Source organism: Siphateles boraxobius, unplaced genomic scaffold (genome assembly GCF_051911475.1).
Source record: "Siphateles boraxobius isolate OS27281-9 unplaced genomic scaffold, OSU_SipBor_1 8, whole genome shotgun sequence".
Taxonomy (NCBI): domain Eukaryota; kingdom Metazoa; phylum Chordata; class Actinopteri; order Cypriniformes; family Leuciscidae; genus Siphateles; species Siphateles boraxobius.
In genome coordinates, this window is record NW_027509208.1 from 38518932 (window position 1) to 38537563 (window position 18632).

Here is an 18632-nt window from a genome sequence, read left to right on the forward strand (position 1 = left end):
GAGTTGAAGTCAGGTCAACTTTATGGTAATAAGCAATGACGCGGTTCGGCGGCAACCGGCGGCAACCAATCGGAATATAGAGGTGCTCCGTTTGAGAGGAGTCCAGAGAACGCAGTCCTGTAAACTTTGGTTCCGACCACATTAGTTCCCAAGCAAAATTGAGGAGGTTGATCATTTGAATTTGATAATACACTAGTATTTATAGGCAATGTTTTCACGCTAGAACGCTTGTTTTTCAGCGGGAATGCAAATTATAATAGCACCTAACCATGATCTCAAAAGCCACACCACACAAATGGCTTTTACTTTGTTTATTTCATTAGCAAACATGTCACTATAATTGTTACGTTTTTTCCCTCGATCAATTTTCTGCAAAAAAAAACGATCGACATGCTTGTTGGCTTTGTGGCCCCTTTAAATACAGTTGTAAAAAAGACCACGCGTTCGATCTATGTCAGAGCATCAGAGCGTCCACGAATCTTTCCACGGCGTCGCTGGCAGGGCAGCGAGAGCGAATTTTGCCGCTCTCGCAGGCGGCGGTGTGAACGTACAGTTAGCCCCTTAAGCACATCTTCGGCTTCATCACCCATACAATACACTAACGTGTTTACCTGGTTTTCTTCCGACGTTGCGTTTAAATTGCTTGCGAGCCAAAAGCGGTCAAATCTCCTAATCCAACGCTCCCATTCTTGAGGCTTGGTAAAATCGAATGGCTCTGGAGGTTGTATTGTGAACGTAGCAGTTGGTGTAGATTGCGCCATCTCTGCCGGGTAGTCTCCTATTTCTTGCCAAAACGATCACTTAGTTCCTTTCCTTTTCCCTTCTCCGCTCACAAGTCACCCACTTCTGACACCATGTCAAGTTATTGGTAAAGAAACAAAAGAGGTTCGTACCACGACGTACTTGGAGCTTGTCTTTATTTAGCCATCAGCACATAACATCCCGGCGAGAACCGGAACAGCCCTTTTATTTTCAAAATACAAGCATTCTCTTACACTATTATTCTTACACCAAAATACCACATAGACAACATTGAATAAATAATTTGTCATGTTAGATACTGATAATTACCCACTCAAACCCCTTTATCTAAACCTTTCTACATAACCACCGGACTCGCGCGTCCTCCGTGTCTGTAGTTTTTTAACACTTTTCACTCGTGTTCGTAGTTCTAATCGAATCCTCGTCCAACGCGCGATGGGTTGTGGGCAATATCAGCCGTTAGAGTGCGCATTGATCTGCACTTCGGATTCTGACCGGAAAAAGTAGACCATCCGGGTATCTTTGGAACACTCATTTCAACATACTACGATTTGGGACGTACTAATTCTAATTTCGAATACTATTTAGGACGGATAGTATGCGAATTTGGACGCAGCATTTGAGTCACCTGAGTTACTGCCGTTTCACACCGCAAGCATGAGCGGCGCGTGAGCAGCACGTCAGCGCAACTACATCATCACTGTAGCTGCAGACGCGCGCGACTATTCACACAGGAAGCGTTTGTACAGCGTCACAACAGCGGCTTCCAGGCTACACATAAGGCTACATATAAGCAAGCATTTCTTTACAAGGACTTTTGAAAATTTTGTTTTTAGAATTTGGTGGTCATAAACACATTTGAAGTTTGTTCAAAGCCCAAACTGAATAATTAAAAACAAGTTTGATGGGTACATTTTCTATAGAATGTTATTTTCTTTATGTTAGTCTTCATTTCCTTTTCTGACATACTGCAATTCTTGTTAAAACACACTAGACATGCAAATTCTATGCGTTTTGGGCACTTTTTGTGTGAAATCATATTAATTGTGTCCATCAAAAGTGTGCTTTCACTTTAATTGAGCGTGAGCAGCGCAGCAAAAACAGACGCGACACCCGGGCTTCACTGCTGCTCACGCGACGCTTCTGCTTGACGCTCACGCGCTGCTCCTGCTCGCGGTGTGAACGCACTCATTGATTATCATGCACGGCGAAAAAATACGCGCTGCTCACGCGCCGCCGCCGCTTGCGGTGTGAAACGCCGTGAACGCACTCATTGATTAACATGCACGCCGAAAAAAATACACGCCGCTGACGCTTGCGGTGTGAAACGGCCTCAACACATCATCAATTCTTTTGTCTAGAGGAGATGCGCAATCAAGCCCGAGTTATGGCAATAACTGACGTAGCATCTCGTTCCCTTTCTCAGTAAACCGGGTTGCAAACGCAACCTGAGACGTTCCCTTCTGAAGTGGAACTTTGCCGCTAAGCAAAGTTCGAGTGGTTAGAGCATTCACACTGCACGCAGAGGCGGCGCAGAAACGTGTCGCAGTAGCAGAGCAGAAGCGGCCGTGACGTCAACGCTCCGGCGCAGAGTCTATTTTTGCCAACGGGGTAATCAGAGAATAGGCTTGTTTGAGATGCGCCTTGCCTCGCCTTGAATGAAGGCGAGAGTAGGCGGCTGCAGTGAGAGGAGGAGTGAGAAAAGCGCAGGCAAGCCGGACAGTTCTCGCTTCTCGCAGTGGATCTGACACCTGCGAGATCAATGATGGATATCGCGGGAGTCCCGGGATTCACGCTCGTGCACAGTGTTGCTAATAAACTGGATTTAATTTAAGTTCTGTTGCTTTTATATGAAAATAAATATAATGAGCAAGACACCCAAAGTACTTGTTATTTAATTCCATTCCAAATAAGTGTTTATCAATTATTTTATCTTTAATACAGACATAGGCTATGTGGTTTTTTATATATATAATAAAATGACATTGCATAACCCATAGAGATCGCACTGTCCGAGAGTTTGGGAATATTCACACATTACATATAGCCTACACACATAAAACAAGATATCCGAGTTTTAAAATCAAACACTTTAAAAGAGAACAATACTCACGGTTGTTTAAACCAATCAACATTAAGCTGTGTCGTCAGCAAGTCGTTTCCCATCATGCTTTTGATCAGCACATTCGGTGGAGAGCACATGCGCGTGACTGCAGAAACCGTATAGACAGGAAGAGATGCTCGCAGGCAATCTTTTACTGTCTATGAGACAATCGGGAGGCCATAGAGGCATAAAGTCAAGGGAGAAGCCCATAGATAGGGAGTCCATAAAAGCAACGGGACAAAATATTTCAACAACGTTTTTGATGAATTGTAAATAATTCGGTATGTGGCACAGCTACTAGAAGATTTACAACTGTCAGACAGGTTGCTCTACGTCGTCAAGATCAGTTTGAGCCTGCGCAGTACGCTCAGCCATCAGGAAGTGACTGCTTCTAATGGGCTTCACTATTCTCTGTTGAAATCAAGGGGGTCGCTGTGTCCATTTCTTTTACTGTCTATGATTTTTGCTGTGCTCACACTGAATTAAAGCCACAGTGCGTTGATCAAAATTGATCTGATTAACATAAAAAATAACATTTCACCTTAAAATCATGTAAGTGATGCAAGATACGTTTTGTGTTTCATCATCACCATATGACATTCAGCTCTGTGAAAATAAATAAATAAATAAAATACAAAAGTACAAACTTCAAAAGCCAGAGGAGGCGGACTTATTTGATAACATCTGCCTCTACTCTGACCACTGGGCACAAACTGCGAGGTGCAAACACCTGACTTTTATCCCACAAGAAGAAATTCAAGCGAGAGGGGAGCGTCCCTCACCACGGCTCATCACAGTGAGCGTATTCAGTTTCCACAAGAGCTGAGCATGCTTGCTAGGATGCAGAACCAGGGTAGTTTGCAAGCAGCTCTTCATTTGGGGCATCCTCACATATTGCTGCTCACACAGTCTCTCCACATGCGAATAGTTTGACTACATGGGAGAGCCGAATACAAATTCCTCAGTTATCTTGACACCTCAATATAGAGATAAAGAAGGAATAAAAGACTCACAAACTTATTTGTGGGACAGCCTCCTACTGTAAATGCATCGCCATGAGTGTCACCAACTCCCTCGAGAGCCGAACAGTGCTCTGTGGAAAGACTAGATACTTGTCCCTCAGGAGAAAATCAAGCAAGAACAGAGTTCAGAATCAGAATCAGAATCAGAAAGAGCTTTATTGCCAAGTGTGCTTGCACACACAAGGAATTTGTTTTGGTACTGAGGCTTCCAGTGGACAAATACAAATACAACATGAAACATAATACTACAAATTATAAGAATAAAAAATAAAAATATAAATATATGAGAATAAAACTATCACAGTTGGGTTTAGTCAGAATAGACATTTTCAGATTTACAGATTATGAACCTATTTACAGTGTTTTGAATATTATAAATAAATAAATCTACATATAAGTATCACCTGAGTTGTAGGGTATTGCACTAAACAGTGGGAGTATTGCACTTACAGGCATATGCCTTGGGAGGAGTGTTAACTGTTCAGGAGGGAAATGGCCTGTGGGAAGAAACTGTTCCTGTGCCGAGATGTTCTTGTGGCCAGTGATCTGAGTCTCCGTCTTGACGGTAACAGTTCGAACAGGTGGTGTCCAGGGTGAGTGGAGTCTGTGATGATTTTACCTGCTCTCTTCCTCACTCTGGAAGAGTACAGGTCCTGGAGGTTTGGCAGGGGGGCACCAATAATCCTCTCCGCAGTCCGGACTGTCTGTTGTAGTCTCCTGATGTCTGATTTGGTAGCTGAACCAAACCAGACAGTGATGGAAGCGCACAAGACAGACTCAATGACGGCTGAGTAGAACTGAATCAGCAGATCCTGTGGCAGGTTGAACTTCCTCAGCTGGCGAAGGAAGTACAGTCTCTGCTGGGCCTTTTTCACAGTGGAGTCAATGTGATTGTCCCACTTCAGGTCCTGAGAGATGATAGTGCCCAGGAACCTGAATGACTCCACTGCTTCCACAGTGCTGTTCATGATGGTGAGTAGGGGGAGTGCTGAGCTGTTCCTCCTGAAGTCCACGATCATCTCCACTGTTTTGAGCGTGTTCAGCTCAAGGTTGTTATAACTGCACCAGACAGCCAGCTGTTCAACCTCCAGTCTGTAAGCAGACTCGTCACCGTTTTGGATGAGACCGATGACAGTGGTGTCGTCTGCAAATTTCAGGAGCTTGACAGTGGGGTCTTTAGAAGTGCAGTCATTAGTGTACAGGGAGAAGAGCAGTGGGGAGAGAACGCACCCTTGGGGGGCTCCGGTGCTGATTGTGAGTGTCTTGGATGTGTGTTTCCCCAGTCTCACTCGCTGCTGCCGGTCCGTCAGGAAGCTGGTTATCCACTGACAGATCGAGGATGGTATGGAGAGCTGGGTCAGTTTGGCTGTGAGAAGACCAGGCATGATGGTATTGAGGATCCTTGCATAAGTCCCTGGTCTGTCGAGATGTTGCAGGATATAATGCAGTCACATGTTGACTGCATCATCCACAGACCTGTTTGCTCTGTAAGCAAACTGAAAGGGATCCAGCAGGGGTCCAGTGATGTCCTTCAGGTGGGCAAGCACCAGTCTTTCAAACGACTTCATGACCACAGACGTGAGAGCGACAGGTCTGTAGTCATTAAGTCCAGTGATTTTGGGTTTTTTGGGGACAGGAATGATAGTGGAGCGTTTGAAGCAGCAGGGAACTTCACACTGCTCCAATGATCTGTTGAAGATCTGCGTGAAGACCGGGGCCAGTTGGTCAGCGCAGGCTTTTAAACAAGCAGATGAGATGCCGTCTGGGCCTGAGGCTTTCCTAGTCTTCTGTTTTTTGAAGACTCGGCTCACGTCCTCCACACAGACCTTAAGCTCAGGTTGGATGGCAGGAGGGGGGAGTGATAATTGGAGTGCAGGAGGTGATGATGAATGTGTGAAGTGCAGATCAGACCGGGTGTGTGGTGTGAATGAGGGCTTTTCAAACCGGCAGTAAAATTAATTTAAATCGTCAGCCAGGTGTTGATTGTCCACAGATCGAGGGGATGGTGACTTGTAGTTGGTGATGTTCCTCAGGCCATTCCAGACTGATGATGGGTCGTTGGATGAAAACTGTTTTTTCAGTTTATCAGAGTAGTTCCTTTTAGCTACTCTGATCTCCTTTGTCAGTTTGTTTCTGGCCTGGTTATACAAGATTTTATCCCCACTTCTGTAAGCATCCTCTTTGGCATGACGAAGGTGTTTGAGTTTCCCAGTAAACCATGGTTTATCATTAGTGAATGATAAGAATGTCCTGGTAGGAATGCATGTATCCTCACATAAACTTATATATGATGTTACAGTATCTGTGAGCTCATCCAGATCATTGGTAGCAGCTTCAAAAACAGTCCAATCAGTGCAATCAAAGCAGGCCTGTAGATTCTGCTCTGCTTCATTAGTCCATCTTTTTACGGTCCTTATTCCAGGTTTAGCTGATTTCAGTTTCTGCCTGTAGGTCGGTATGAGATGAACCAAACAGTGATCAGAGAGCCCCAAAGCTGCCCGTGGGACGGAGTGATACGCATTTCTTATTGTGGTGTAACAGTGGTCCAGTATATTACTGTCTCTGGTGGGACATGTAACGTGCTGTCTGTATTTTGGTAGATCACGGGAAAGATTTGCTTTGTTAAAATCCCCAAGAATGATTAAAAGAGAGTCTGGGTACCTTTGTTCCGTTTCAGATATTTGTTCAGCCAGCTGTTGTAGCGCCGCGCTCACGCACGCGTCTGGAGGGATGTAAACATTCACGAGAATGAAAGAGGAAAATTCCCGAGGCGAGTAGAAGGGTTAACAGTTTATGAAATGTGCCTCTAAATTAGGAGAGCACATCTTCTTCAGTGTTGTTACATCTGAACACCAACTTTCGTTAATGTAGAAACACAATCCCCCACCTCTCGTTTTCCCCGTTAGCTCCGCGATGCGATCCGCTCGGAACAGCTGGAAGCCCGGCAGATGTATTGCGTTGTCCGGTATGGCTTCACTCAGCCAGGTTTCAGTGAAGCACAAAGCAGCAGAGTTTAAAAAACCCTTGTTAGTGTGGGTGAGGAGGAGTAGTTCATCCGTTTTGTTAGGAAGGGATCGGAGATTCGCGAGATGAAAAACTGGGGAGTGCAGTGCGCAGGCCGCGCTCGCGGAGTTTAACCAGCGCGCCGGCTCGCTTCCCGCGTTTGCGTCTGAACCAGCGTTTGAACAACACCGCTGCCCCTCCGACGAGAATGTCCAGCAAAACGTCCGAATAATCAAAAGCTGTAGAAAAGGTTTCTGGTGTGTGTTTCCTAATGTCCAGTAGTTCGTCTTTGGTGAAACTGATAGGAAAAGAATGACTAAACGCAGAACAAACGAACAAAAACAACACAATAGCTGGAGAGCTCCACACCGAGGCAGCCATCCGCGGCGCCATCTTGGATTTATTGTTACCGCAAGTGCAACATAATGAACACATCCAGCACATCCTGAGTCGAACGCACTCCAACAGACTCTTATCTTACATGCGCATACAAACAAGTGGCTCCTGAAGACCAAAAATCTGATTACGTGTAACTCGGGCACCCTTTTACACTCACGCGCGCTCTGCATGTGACGTCATAGACTGCAGTCTGCCAATGATTATTTGTTTACACATTCCTTCAGACACCAGTCACACTAATGGCATTCTGCATCAATACCAAGACTCAGCATTGAAGTTTAACTTTGAAAGAGAACACTTTTAAATCTAGTTTAAAGTTTTAAATCTATATTTTTTCTTGTGTTTCATAACACCATTCTATTTCATCTAACCCTCTATGTAGTACCTGTTGTCTGAGTGACTGTATATGTAATTTTGTTTTTTGGTTAAATCTTAAATTAGAGATATTGTGTCATTACAACAAAAAAACACAAATCATTCTCTATCTTGTTCAGTGGGGTCATGAAAAATCTCTCCAGCCTACTGTTTTTAATGGGGAATTTGACCACAGCATCTGTTTCAATGGGTAGCGTTGAAGGGGTTTTAAAGAAAATTCAAAGTGAGTCTGATATCAGCAAGTCCACTTACATCTACTCTTCAGCAACTGGCCTCAAAGTAAGTGTAAAGATGGCAAACAAATAGCCTACACATCTTGTTTAACTTTGCATAAAAGTGTTTTAAAGTGGTGACAAAATGTTCCTCTCTTAAAAACAAAATGAAATGAGTGTTCCAAAAAAACCTCAGTGCTGAAATCGCCTTATGTTTACAGGTTATAGATGATTTTTCCATACTGAAACAGTATCCCAATGCTCTCACTATTCCAAAGGAAGCCACACTGCAAGCGTTCAACAAAAGTGGAGGAAATGCTTTTCTGGGTGTGTTCAGATTTCCCAACATCTCAAAGGTATAAAAGAAAACTTTGATTTTTCAATTCCTGTATGCAGGAAAATTTAAACTTAGGCCAGTTTTATGCTGTGTACTCACAGGTAAAACACAAGCATTAATGCTTAACTACAAATGGCTGGCTTGTGTTTTGTTTTCAAACTGCCTGAAAATTTAAATGCCTGTTTCCTGAACAGTGTTCAGGACATTTTGACTACTGACATTGATCTTATTTAATCTAAGATTAAATTAATTAATTAATGAAAATTAATGTTTTTCTCATCAATCAAAAAACAAACACAATCCCATTTCATTTTTATTAAAGGATGAAAACAACAGTACGATTTTGGGGAATGAAGTTTATGCAATCGAAATGGGGGCAGAAATTTCAAATCTGACTGAAAACATCAGTTTGGCCTTCAGCACTAAAAAGGTAATGTATGTGTCACTTTGAGGGTTTTGTGTCTGGTTCCTTGTTCTTGTTTGTCATGTGATCCTGCCATGTGTCTTGTCATTTATTAATTGTCTGACATTGTTCACAGGTGTTCCTTGTCTTGTAATTTGTCTGGATTGAATGTTTCTAGTGTTGTATGTCCTGATTGTCGTTCTTATTTCTGTTTCTCGTCTTGCCATGCCTTTGTTTTGTGTTTGGTGCTATTAGTGCTATAATTAAAGTTTGCCTTTGCTTTGGGTCCTTACCAGCATGCCTCCAGTGATTTTATTCACAACAGAATGATGCATTGAAAAAAAGTATTTTTTTATTTTCTAAATTAGCCTAAATCTTATTTTCTAAATTTCTTATTTCTCTGCAGAACATGACTGGAACTCCTGTTTGTCACTCATGGGATGGAAGTGGTCTGTGATGCTTTTGTGTTTTTATATATTTAGATATTTTGAATTAAAGGGAATATGGATATGATAATATCCATTCTGTATATCAAGAATACATTATTCTTAATTATTTTAAATGAGTTTAAAAAAAATAGAACTTAAGAAAACACTTTATTTAAATCTTACCTGAGACCCGCAGTGAAGGATTAATTGACAGCTGCTGTCAAACTCGCTAAAATGGAGAGCAACTGGAGTGACGCAAGTAGCTTAGCAACAGAGCGGTCATTTGAAGTATTTTCTTCCCCACCTCCACCTGATTTTTCTGCCTTTTAAGAGGACCAAATCTGAGGTGTGGTCATATTTTGGCTTTTTACAAATGTCCTGAGGGAAACTTTATCGATAATGGTCACCCTGTCTGCAGAACATGCACACAAAAAGTCGCTGCAATACAATTCAAAAAGTTGTTTTGAGTTGAAATATTTTATCTCACTCACTTGAAATAACCGTGAAGCTTCCACGAAGAAAAGTTCGCATTAATGTTTTAAATCTTACCTGTTTATAAATCCATTTTGTACAGCGTACAAAACAATCGTCCAGGCAAGATGATCACAACCATATTATCAAACTCTGTAAACCATAAATTAACTCTGATTTCATTTTCAATACAATCAAAAACGGAGACGCAAGACGGCAAGTTGTATTTGAATGTAACGAGAGAGCGCGTCCTTTGTGATGCATGGATTTGCGCTGTGTTATAATGCGTTGCTATTGACGACGGTCAGAAGTAAATGCCACAGAATCTTGCCTTAAAAAGTGCATAGAGCTGCTTGTTTTATTTGTTGTTTGTTGATTTTCAAATATAAAACTACCCTGATCGTTTTCAATACTCGTAATTCCAACTCCTGACTCGCTACAGTAGTTTTGACGGAACCAGGGGTTCAGTTGAGACACTTTTAGCGCTTTGATGTTTCACACAAAAATAGATACTGAAAAGAAGTGAATTGCCACATGATATTTCATTAGCTTGTAAACTAAGATATTATCGATCAATAATACCCATAGGTAGTTTATATTTTCCACAATTAGCTCATAAAAATAAGGTGCTTTTTGTCTCAACTGTGTCTCAACTGTCTGTACCACATATGGGTGTACCATGTAACAGTAGGCTACAATGGAACAGTTGAGACATCCATTTTTAACGATATAAAGGTAACTAAACGTTCATTGCAAATATAATAAATAAAGGCAAATAGGCTAAAGAAAATAACAATTGGGCAACATGTTTATTTATTCATCCATTTAAATACATTAATTTTATTTAAATAAGCACCGGTTAAAATATATAAAACAGGAACAATATATTTAATATATTCATTAATAATACACAGTTTAAATATCACAAATATCAAATTCTATTTTCATTTGCGTCCTATGCTGGGTAATTACAACGTTTAACCTGTTATCATAACACTGAACAACTAAACAGTGTGTTTCCTAATAGAAATCTATTGGGGGTACAGTTAAGACTGTGTGTCTCAACCATACCCCGCTGGCCACCTCGCACATTTCTCTAGATTTCGCAATGATCTTGCATGACACTATACCATGAAATATACCATAATATGAATTATACTGTATGTAAGGATTATTCAATTCAATTTAATGGAATTTTACTATACAATTGAAAATTGTAAATCTTAAAAGAAAAATGCTTAAAAAATGTTTTGAGTGTAATATAGATAACTAAGAGTCTGAATAGGCTACTTCAAGCCATGCTTTGGAGCATGAATGTTGATTTCTAATCATAAATCAGCCATGATGTCAATTAACATTCATTAATTCTCTCAAAATCAACTCAAAACTAACCAGTCGCTCCTTTTCATATAGGAAATAAGCCAAACTGGACAACTGAAGGGTGTACTACTGTTCCTGATGGAAATAATATTACATGTAATTGCAACCACTTGACTTTCTTCGCTGTTCTTATGGTATGTTCTCCGTTCCCATCTGGATTATATCTTCTCTACTGCCCCCTTCAGATTTAAGTTTATTTATTTCACTACATTTTGTGGTTACTGATTTCTTGAGATTCCAAACGTCCAGACAGACCTTTGTAACTGAACAATGTTTTAATACAGAATCCTACAGAAACCGTTTCCCAAACTGACCTTGTCGCTCTCACCTACATCACGTACATCGGCTGCGGCCTCTCCATGTTTTTCCTGGGAATCGGATTATTTATTCACTTTCTCTTAAGGTGAGACATGAGTCTCTGTACCACTGTTCACAAATGTGAGATCCCAATATGATCTCATTATTCGACAGCATTTGTGGCGTAATGTTGATTACAAAATAATCTTACAAAAAATCATTATGTTTCCTCTAAATTTCTTGAAAGTGCACCTATTATGATTTTTAGGTATTACCTTTCATGTAATGTGTAATAGCCTATAGCAGAGCAGAGTCTCAGAAGGGAGGGTTTAGAGTGACTGAATCCTTAATCAAAGCATTTCAGACTGAAATGTATATTACAAGTGTTTTCTGACCTTGGATTCATGTAAAATGTTATGCTGAAGCACTGACAATTGAAATGAATGGAGTGAAAGTGAATGTATTTTTTGAGCTGTAAAGTTGTTCTCTGCGTTTTAGGTGTTGCATTGGCAATGAAGCCAGAAACTTGCTTATAACTTTACACAGAAAAGATTAACAAGCAATTTTGTATACACTAACATCATGTTAACATGCATGTTGTTTACATCTTGTAAACATTGAGTGTTTTAACATTTACAGATTGGCCCCATTCACTTCCATTGAAAGTTACTCACTGTAACCCAGATTTGTAACTTTAAAAAAAAAGTGGGAAATGAATTAATCAATTTTAATCAACAACATGCCACAAGTGCTGTGAATTGAGCCTGACTTGCACTAAACTCAGAATATGGTGGCTTGCACAAATTAAGGGTTAAAGCAGAAGTATGTCAATTGGATGCAGCATGATCTAACTACTTGCTAATTAACTGTTAAATTAAAACCAGGGTCAAAGATTTAAAGTTTAAAGTAAATGTATTATCAAAGTTAATGCTTAATTGTGCAACTCACCCTGAAACATTTTTAATTCACAAAGCACGGATGCAAAATACTAATTTCGTTTATGCATTTTAAATTTCAGGAAAGCGAAGGCCACTAATTCAGCCCACGTGCTGATGAATCTCTTTTTGGCGCTGTTTCTGCTCAACCTGGCCTTCCTGTCTAATGAATATGTTGCACGTGCGAAAAGTCCCAACGCCTGCCGGGTCATGGCTGGATTCATGCACTACAGCTTGCTAGCCAGTTTCTCCTGGTTTGCAGTGGAGGCTTTACACCTCTGCCTGCAAATGTCCAAACACTCAATCGTCATCAAACATTACATCCTCAAGATCTCTGTGGTTGGGTGGGGTGAGTTCGAAAACCTTTACATATGCATGCTGAATTATGTGGCCTATGATCAGATGCACAATTTTGACTTGCAAAATTCCCATAAACTTTGAAGGCTTTTGACGTGGGCCAGTAAGCAACCACTCAGACTACCTTAACCATAATAGCAACATCCTGGCATCATCATCATCATCATCATCCTGGAATATAAAATGCTCATAGAATTCATGTCATATGTACAGATAAAATACTAAATCTGATCTAGATCTAAAGTCTGATCTAATCCTCTATCCAGACTATTGATTCTTATACCACAATTGCATTGTCAACTATTTGTTTCAGCTCCTCCTGCTTTTGTCGTCAGTTTCATTTTTATCGTTGGCAAATATGGTGAACAGACCATAAAGACGGACACAAGCAATGTAACCATGTAAGTAGACCCAAAAATATGATGAGACACTATTCTTAAAATATATAGGCAGCCATACTGTATAATGATATGCATGAAAACCTACACTCATAAAAATATGTACTTGATTGGCATTGATGATTCCATGAAGAACGTTTAACATCTGTTAGAAAAAATGATGAGGACGTTGAAGATCTCAAAGCTGAAGTTTATTACAGCATAGCAGTGGCAAAGTAAATAAAGCACTTTGGGTTCACCGGCTTCAGAATGAACCCAGAACATCCAAATCCCAAACCTTTTATCCTGTTACAGTTTACCACTCTTGATCTAAATGAAGTTGCTCCTGTTGTATCAGCTGTGATCTGTATGTTAAGGAAGTTGAGACACCCCGTTGTCTGAGATTGTTCTCGGTGTCCCACAGCCATTCCATTCTACAATTGATGACCATTTTCTCAGGATATGATCAACCCAAACGATGCAGAAACAATATAACTGTTGACTTTATTCTTCATTATGATAATTAAGCCATTTTGGGGATGAGATCATTCTAAAATAAACTTTGGAGTGGAATCTGGATCGAAAAAGACTACAATTTCTTACACATCCATGGAACCCAAAAGGTTCTTCATATTGGAAACATTTTCTTTAGTTTATTAAAATTTTCTTCTCACTAAGAAATTTTTTTTATTTTGAGAACGTTCACTGAAAGATTCTATAGGGAACCAAAAATGGATCTTCACGTCATTGTACAAACCCTTTTTTGGAGTATATTTTTACTGTGTGAGAAAAATGTCAAGCAATATATATATACACCTGCCACTTTATTAGGTACACCTTGCTAGTACCAAGTCGGACACTTTTGCCTTCAGAACTGCCTTAACTCTTAATGACAGATTCAACTGGCGCTGGAAACATTCCTCAGAGATTTTGCTCTATATTGTCTTGAGAGCATCACACAGTTGCTGCAGATTTATCACCTGCACATCAATGCAAATCTCCCGTTCCAGCACATCCTAAAGCCGCTCTATTGGATTAAGATGTGAGACCGTTTGAGATGATTTGAGCTTTGTGACGTGATGTGTTATCCTGCTGGAAGTGGCCATCAGAAGATGGTTACACTGTGGTCATAAAGGGATAGACATGGTCAGCCCAATACTCAGGTAGGCTGTGGCATTTACACAGTGCTCAGTTGGTACTAAGAGGCTCAAGTGTGCCAAGAAAATACCATTACACCAGCAGCCTGAACCGTTGGTACAAGGCAGGATGGATCCATGTTTTCATGTTGTTTACACCAAATTCTGACCCGACGATCTGAATGTCGCAGCAGAAATTGAGACTCATCAGACCAGGCAACGTTTTTCCAATCTTCTATTACTCAGTTTTGTTGAGCCGTGTGAACTGTCTCCTCAGTTTGCTGTTCTCAGCTGACAGGAGTGTGTTTCTTCTGCTGCTGTTGCTCTTCCGTTGTGTGTTCAGAGATGCTCTTCTACACCTCGCTTGTAACGCGAGGTTATTTGAGTTACTGTTGCCTTTCTGTCAACCAGTCTGGTCATTCTCCTCTGGCCTCAACAAGGCATTTTCTCCCACAGAACTGACGCTCACTGGATATTTTCTCTTTTTCGGATCATTCTCTGTTAACTCTAGAGATGGTTGTGTGTGAAAAATCCCAGTAGATCAGCAGTTTCTGAAATACTCGGACCAGGCCGTCTGGCACCAACAACCATGCCACGTTCAAACTCACTTTAATCACCTTTCTTCCTCATTCTGATGCTCAGTTTGAACTTCAGATTGTCTTGATCATGTCTACATGCATCGAGTTGTTGCCATGTGATTGGCTGATTAGTGTTTGTGTTAATAAGCAGTTAAACAGGTGTACTTAAAGTGGGAAAATATTTACTTTCTATTAAGTTGAGGAAGTATTGCTTTTCTACTCAATATTAGAATAATTTTAAATGTGTAAACTTTTAAAATAAAAATCAGATTTGGTTTAAATTTAGTCAATAAAAATAAACTTTGTGGTTGTGGAAAATAATGGTCAGTAATCAAATTTAAATATTTTTCATGATTCTCTTGGCATATACATTACATTATGGAAGTAAATAGTTATGAGCATTAATAAACAGATATCATTTTGTCGACTTTAACCATCTGCACTGTTTTCCCTGCAGGTGTTGGATTTTAGACAACACTGTCCACTACGTCGTGAACATCGGTTATTACAGCTTCGTCTTCGTCTTCACCTGTTGCACCTGCATCGTGGTGCTGCGATGGCTCTCCATGCTGAAGGTGAGCAAGTTTAGCAAAGCTGGAACAGTGCAACGCTCAGGAACCGCCTCCTTTGACGTCACCACCATCCTGGGCCTCTGCTGTCTGCTGGGACTCACCTGGAGCTTCACTTTCTTCAGCTTCGGAGCTCTGAGTCTGCCCTCGTACTACATATTCACCATACTAAACTCCTTCCAAGGTGAGAGCTTTTCTGCTGAAAATGTAAATGCATATAGCCTACTGCATACATTTCTCAGAGTCTGAAAGCAGATTGTTCAAAGATTCGATCTCTGAGCCCCTCCTTTCCGCGAGACTACACTGCTCTGATTGGTCAGACGACAGCGCATGTCAACCAACGGTTCATTACCATATCTGAATTTCAGCTCTTCCTCAGCGCTTGATACACAGTGAGGAGACAGTGGCGTAGTTTTTTCCTAATTAATTCCAGCGCAAGTCCTTATTCTATTGAAGTGCAGCATAATGGATTCGCAGCGCAGAAAACAGCCTCTTCCCGACATGTCACGACAACACGACACACAAACCAAACTCTTGTTTGAGGGTCAAAGTAGAAGTATGTGGGCATTATGCAAATTTGTTTCATTGTTATATAGGTATGTAACAGGAAATGAGACTGGAATTACTGACTACTAGAAGAAAGAATAATAGAAGCACTTTAAAATTATAATTTAACAACATTTAGCATATAGACAATCTCAAAGCTGAAAGACATGGGCTAAAACATGCATTCATACAACTGTAGAGCTCTTAAACATTATATTATATTACATTATATTATATTATATTACCAATATATGATATTGTATTATTAGTATATAATATTATATTTTATTAATTATATTATATTACAATCCAGTAGTGGTCATAAAGGGTTCTTTAAAATTGAGTCAAGATCCGTAGGGAAACCCATTTAACCTTTTTTTTAAGAGTGTTAATATGACTTTTTAAATAATCCATTAGACTCGGATCCACAAAAGGATATTTCATTTTAATGGCCCTGCAAGTTTGATTTAACCATCAAAAATATGAATAAATTTATACTTTAAATATGAGGGGAGAACAAAACACTAAACTTGGTTAAGGTATTTATCTGACAAAATTATTTGACAAATAAAAGCCTAAATACAGCTACAGATTTTATTTGACTATGCAAAAAGAAATGCTTAAAAGGAAATTGTTCACAGGAAATTACAAGGCATTATCACAAATAAAGAAATTCACACCTACGCAATATGCTCACAAAATCTTTAACAAATTTTGAATAATATTTGAATAAAGGTAGAAGATGTTCGTTTTCATAGGCCAGCCGGGCATCTTATATTATAAATACACTTTAAAAAAGGAAACAAAATCCCTGTTCACTACATGTTTGTGAGAAAATGTCTACTAAAATATTTCTGCTGACCCATTATTCTGATATACTATAATTAAAACATGCATAATACCACATTCATCTTGTATTAAATGCTTGTGTTTTTATAGGATTCTTCTTGTTCATATATTACATGAAAACGAACGTCCTCTTTGGAGAATCGGCGCCTTCAGAAGACAGCGACATGACTGAAGACACCAACACAGAAAACCCATACGATAACCAAACATCAACACCCGGCAAAAAGACCAGCTGAATGTTTTCTGTATCTGTGCATTTGAGATGTCATATCTGTCTATAGATACCTTACATTCATTTGCAGTATTATAGTGAATTCAATGCAAAATTGATTCTGCAACATGTGTAGCTATCTCTGATTCCTGAATTTTTAAGAGTTTGAATTGCTGACAACACACAGGAAGTTACATTTAAAGAAAGAGAAATTTTCTTTATTGCGTCCTTTATGCCTCAATTCCAATTTAGGAACTAAACTGGAGTTTTATAGACGTTCCCAATAGTTCTGAATGGGGCACAACCCTGCTGAATAATAATATAATCTTCATCTCCTATAGTATGTTCCTTTTTCATGACTGCACTTAAACATTATTATTTTTTGCATGTTTATTTTCTGGGGCAAGATGAATAACGGTTACTGTACTAAAATAGTAGGACATTTTAATGATTTTTTATCAGACCTGTCCCCTGGCATATTGTTGGCTCCCTGGTGAATTGTTTTGTTACTCTTGTTAGTGGCTTTGGATAAAAGTGTCTGCTAAATGTAGAAATGTAGAAATGCAGACAATAGGTTGTTACATTTTCAGTCTTTCACACATTTATATTAGTAGGTAGGCTATAGGCTACACAGCCCAACATGTTTAACTTTCTGTGATGCCTTTGCCTGTGTTTGCGCTAACATGTTTTACTGATTATCAGAAACATAAACCCTGAAAAAAATAATTACACTATGAACCCTGAGTTTTTAGTACATTTGCACAGACTTTTGAAACTATATTAATCACAATGGTTTAATAAATAAAGATGAATAAAGAAATTACAATTGGGCAACATGTTTGTTTGTTCATCCATTTAAATTCAATCATTTTATTTAAATTAGCACTGGTTAAAATGTATAAAACAGGAACCAGATATTTAACGAACAGATATTGCAACAGTAGCTACATTAAATACAACCAATATCAAATTTTGCTGGCCACCTCGCACATTTCTCTAGATTTTAGTTACGTTTAACAGTCACATAAGGATAATAAGCTATTCATTGTGGAGTGTGCATGGTGAAGTGAACGTCTTACTTTAAAAAAAAAAAAAAACTTTTGCCGATTTCCCACGATCAGAGAGGACACTTATACGCATGTGCACGGCAAAAAATCACAACTTGTGCTTGCTGCGCACGCAAGTTATTTAAGGTGTCTCAACTGTACACGTCTACACTGTACACAGTCTACCCTCAGGAAAGCCATTTAATGACCATGCACATCAGTTGTCAAAAATTAGCTAGGCTATTTTGGTAAAAAGCCTATGTGCACTATATTACATATTTATTTTATTTTTACGTATATCATTAAAATATAATAACGTTGTTACTATAATAAAAACACATTATATAATTGAGTTGTTATTTCTCACCACCTGTAATAATACCAGCTGACAGGGCTCTCTGCAAAGCATTAGGTGAGATATTTTTTCTTGAGGACAAAATAACATGTATCTACCAATATGTATCAAAATGAATCGATAATTAATCAAGATCGAAATCAAATCACAAGAATTGAGGAGAAATCGTGTAATTTGTGTCAAGCAATAATAAAATATAGCCTTCAGTCACCGTACCATGTACACATTGTAACATGTTGTCACTAAACCTAGTAAAAGTATGTTTAGTTGCCAAATGTTTTGACTGTCAAAATAAATGTATTGAGGTCTATTTCGAATGCCCTCACAAATCTGTTTGCAAAAATATTTAAAATATTTTTTTAAATCCGGATTGTGATGTTATGAAACATCGTTGACGTGATGGCGTCAGGACGTCGGTGACGTGGCTTGACGGTGGCACGCGGGAAAATTCAGATTGAGCACAGAGCAGCAGCAGCGGAA

General features: G+C 39.5%; 1 protein-coding gene across 1 annotated transcript; it reads left to right on the forward strand.

Annotated features, from left to right (window-relative positions):
• The first annotated feature begins 8103 nt into the window (after positions 1–8103).
• On the forward strand, positions 8104–17571 carry adgrg11 (adhesion G protein-coupled receptor G11). The gene is made up of 9 exons (XM_077219402.1): positions 8104–8233; positions 8537–8644; positions 9024–9066; positions 10930–11030; positions 11181–11299; positions 12212–12477; positions 12799–12886; positions 15034–15329; positions 16631–17571. The coding sequence occupies exons 2-9, from the start codon at positions 8585–8587 to the stop codon at positions 16774–16776; spliced, it is 1119 nt and encodes a 372-aa protein (XP_077075517.1). The 5' UTR covers positions 8104–8233; positions 8537–8584; the 3' UTR covers positions 16777–17571.
• The last annotated feature ends 1061 nt before the right edge of the window (positions 17572–18632 follow it).

What these genes read in the sequence shown, in the direction of transcription:
- adgrg11 (XM_077219402.1), top strand. Translation starts at nt 8,585, where the DNA reads ATGGGGGCAGAAATTTCAAATCTGACTGAAAACATCAGTTTGGCCTTC. An exon ending in CTTTCTTCGCTGTTCTTATG is followed by an intron (nt 11,031 to 11,180) that starts GTATGTTCTCCG and finishes GTTTTAATACAG; the next exon opens with AATCCTACAGAAACCGTTTC. An exon ending in CATACTAAACTCCTTCCAAG is followed by an intron (nt 15,330 to 16,630) that starts GTGAGAGCTTTT and finishes GTGTTTTTATAG; the next exon opens with GATTCTTCTTGTTCATATAT.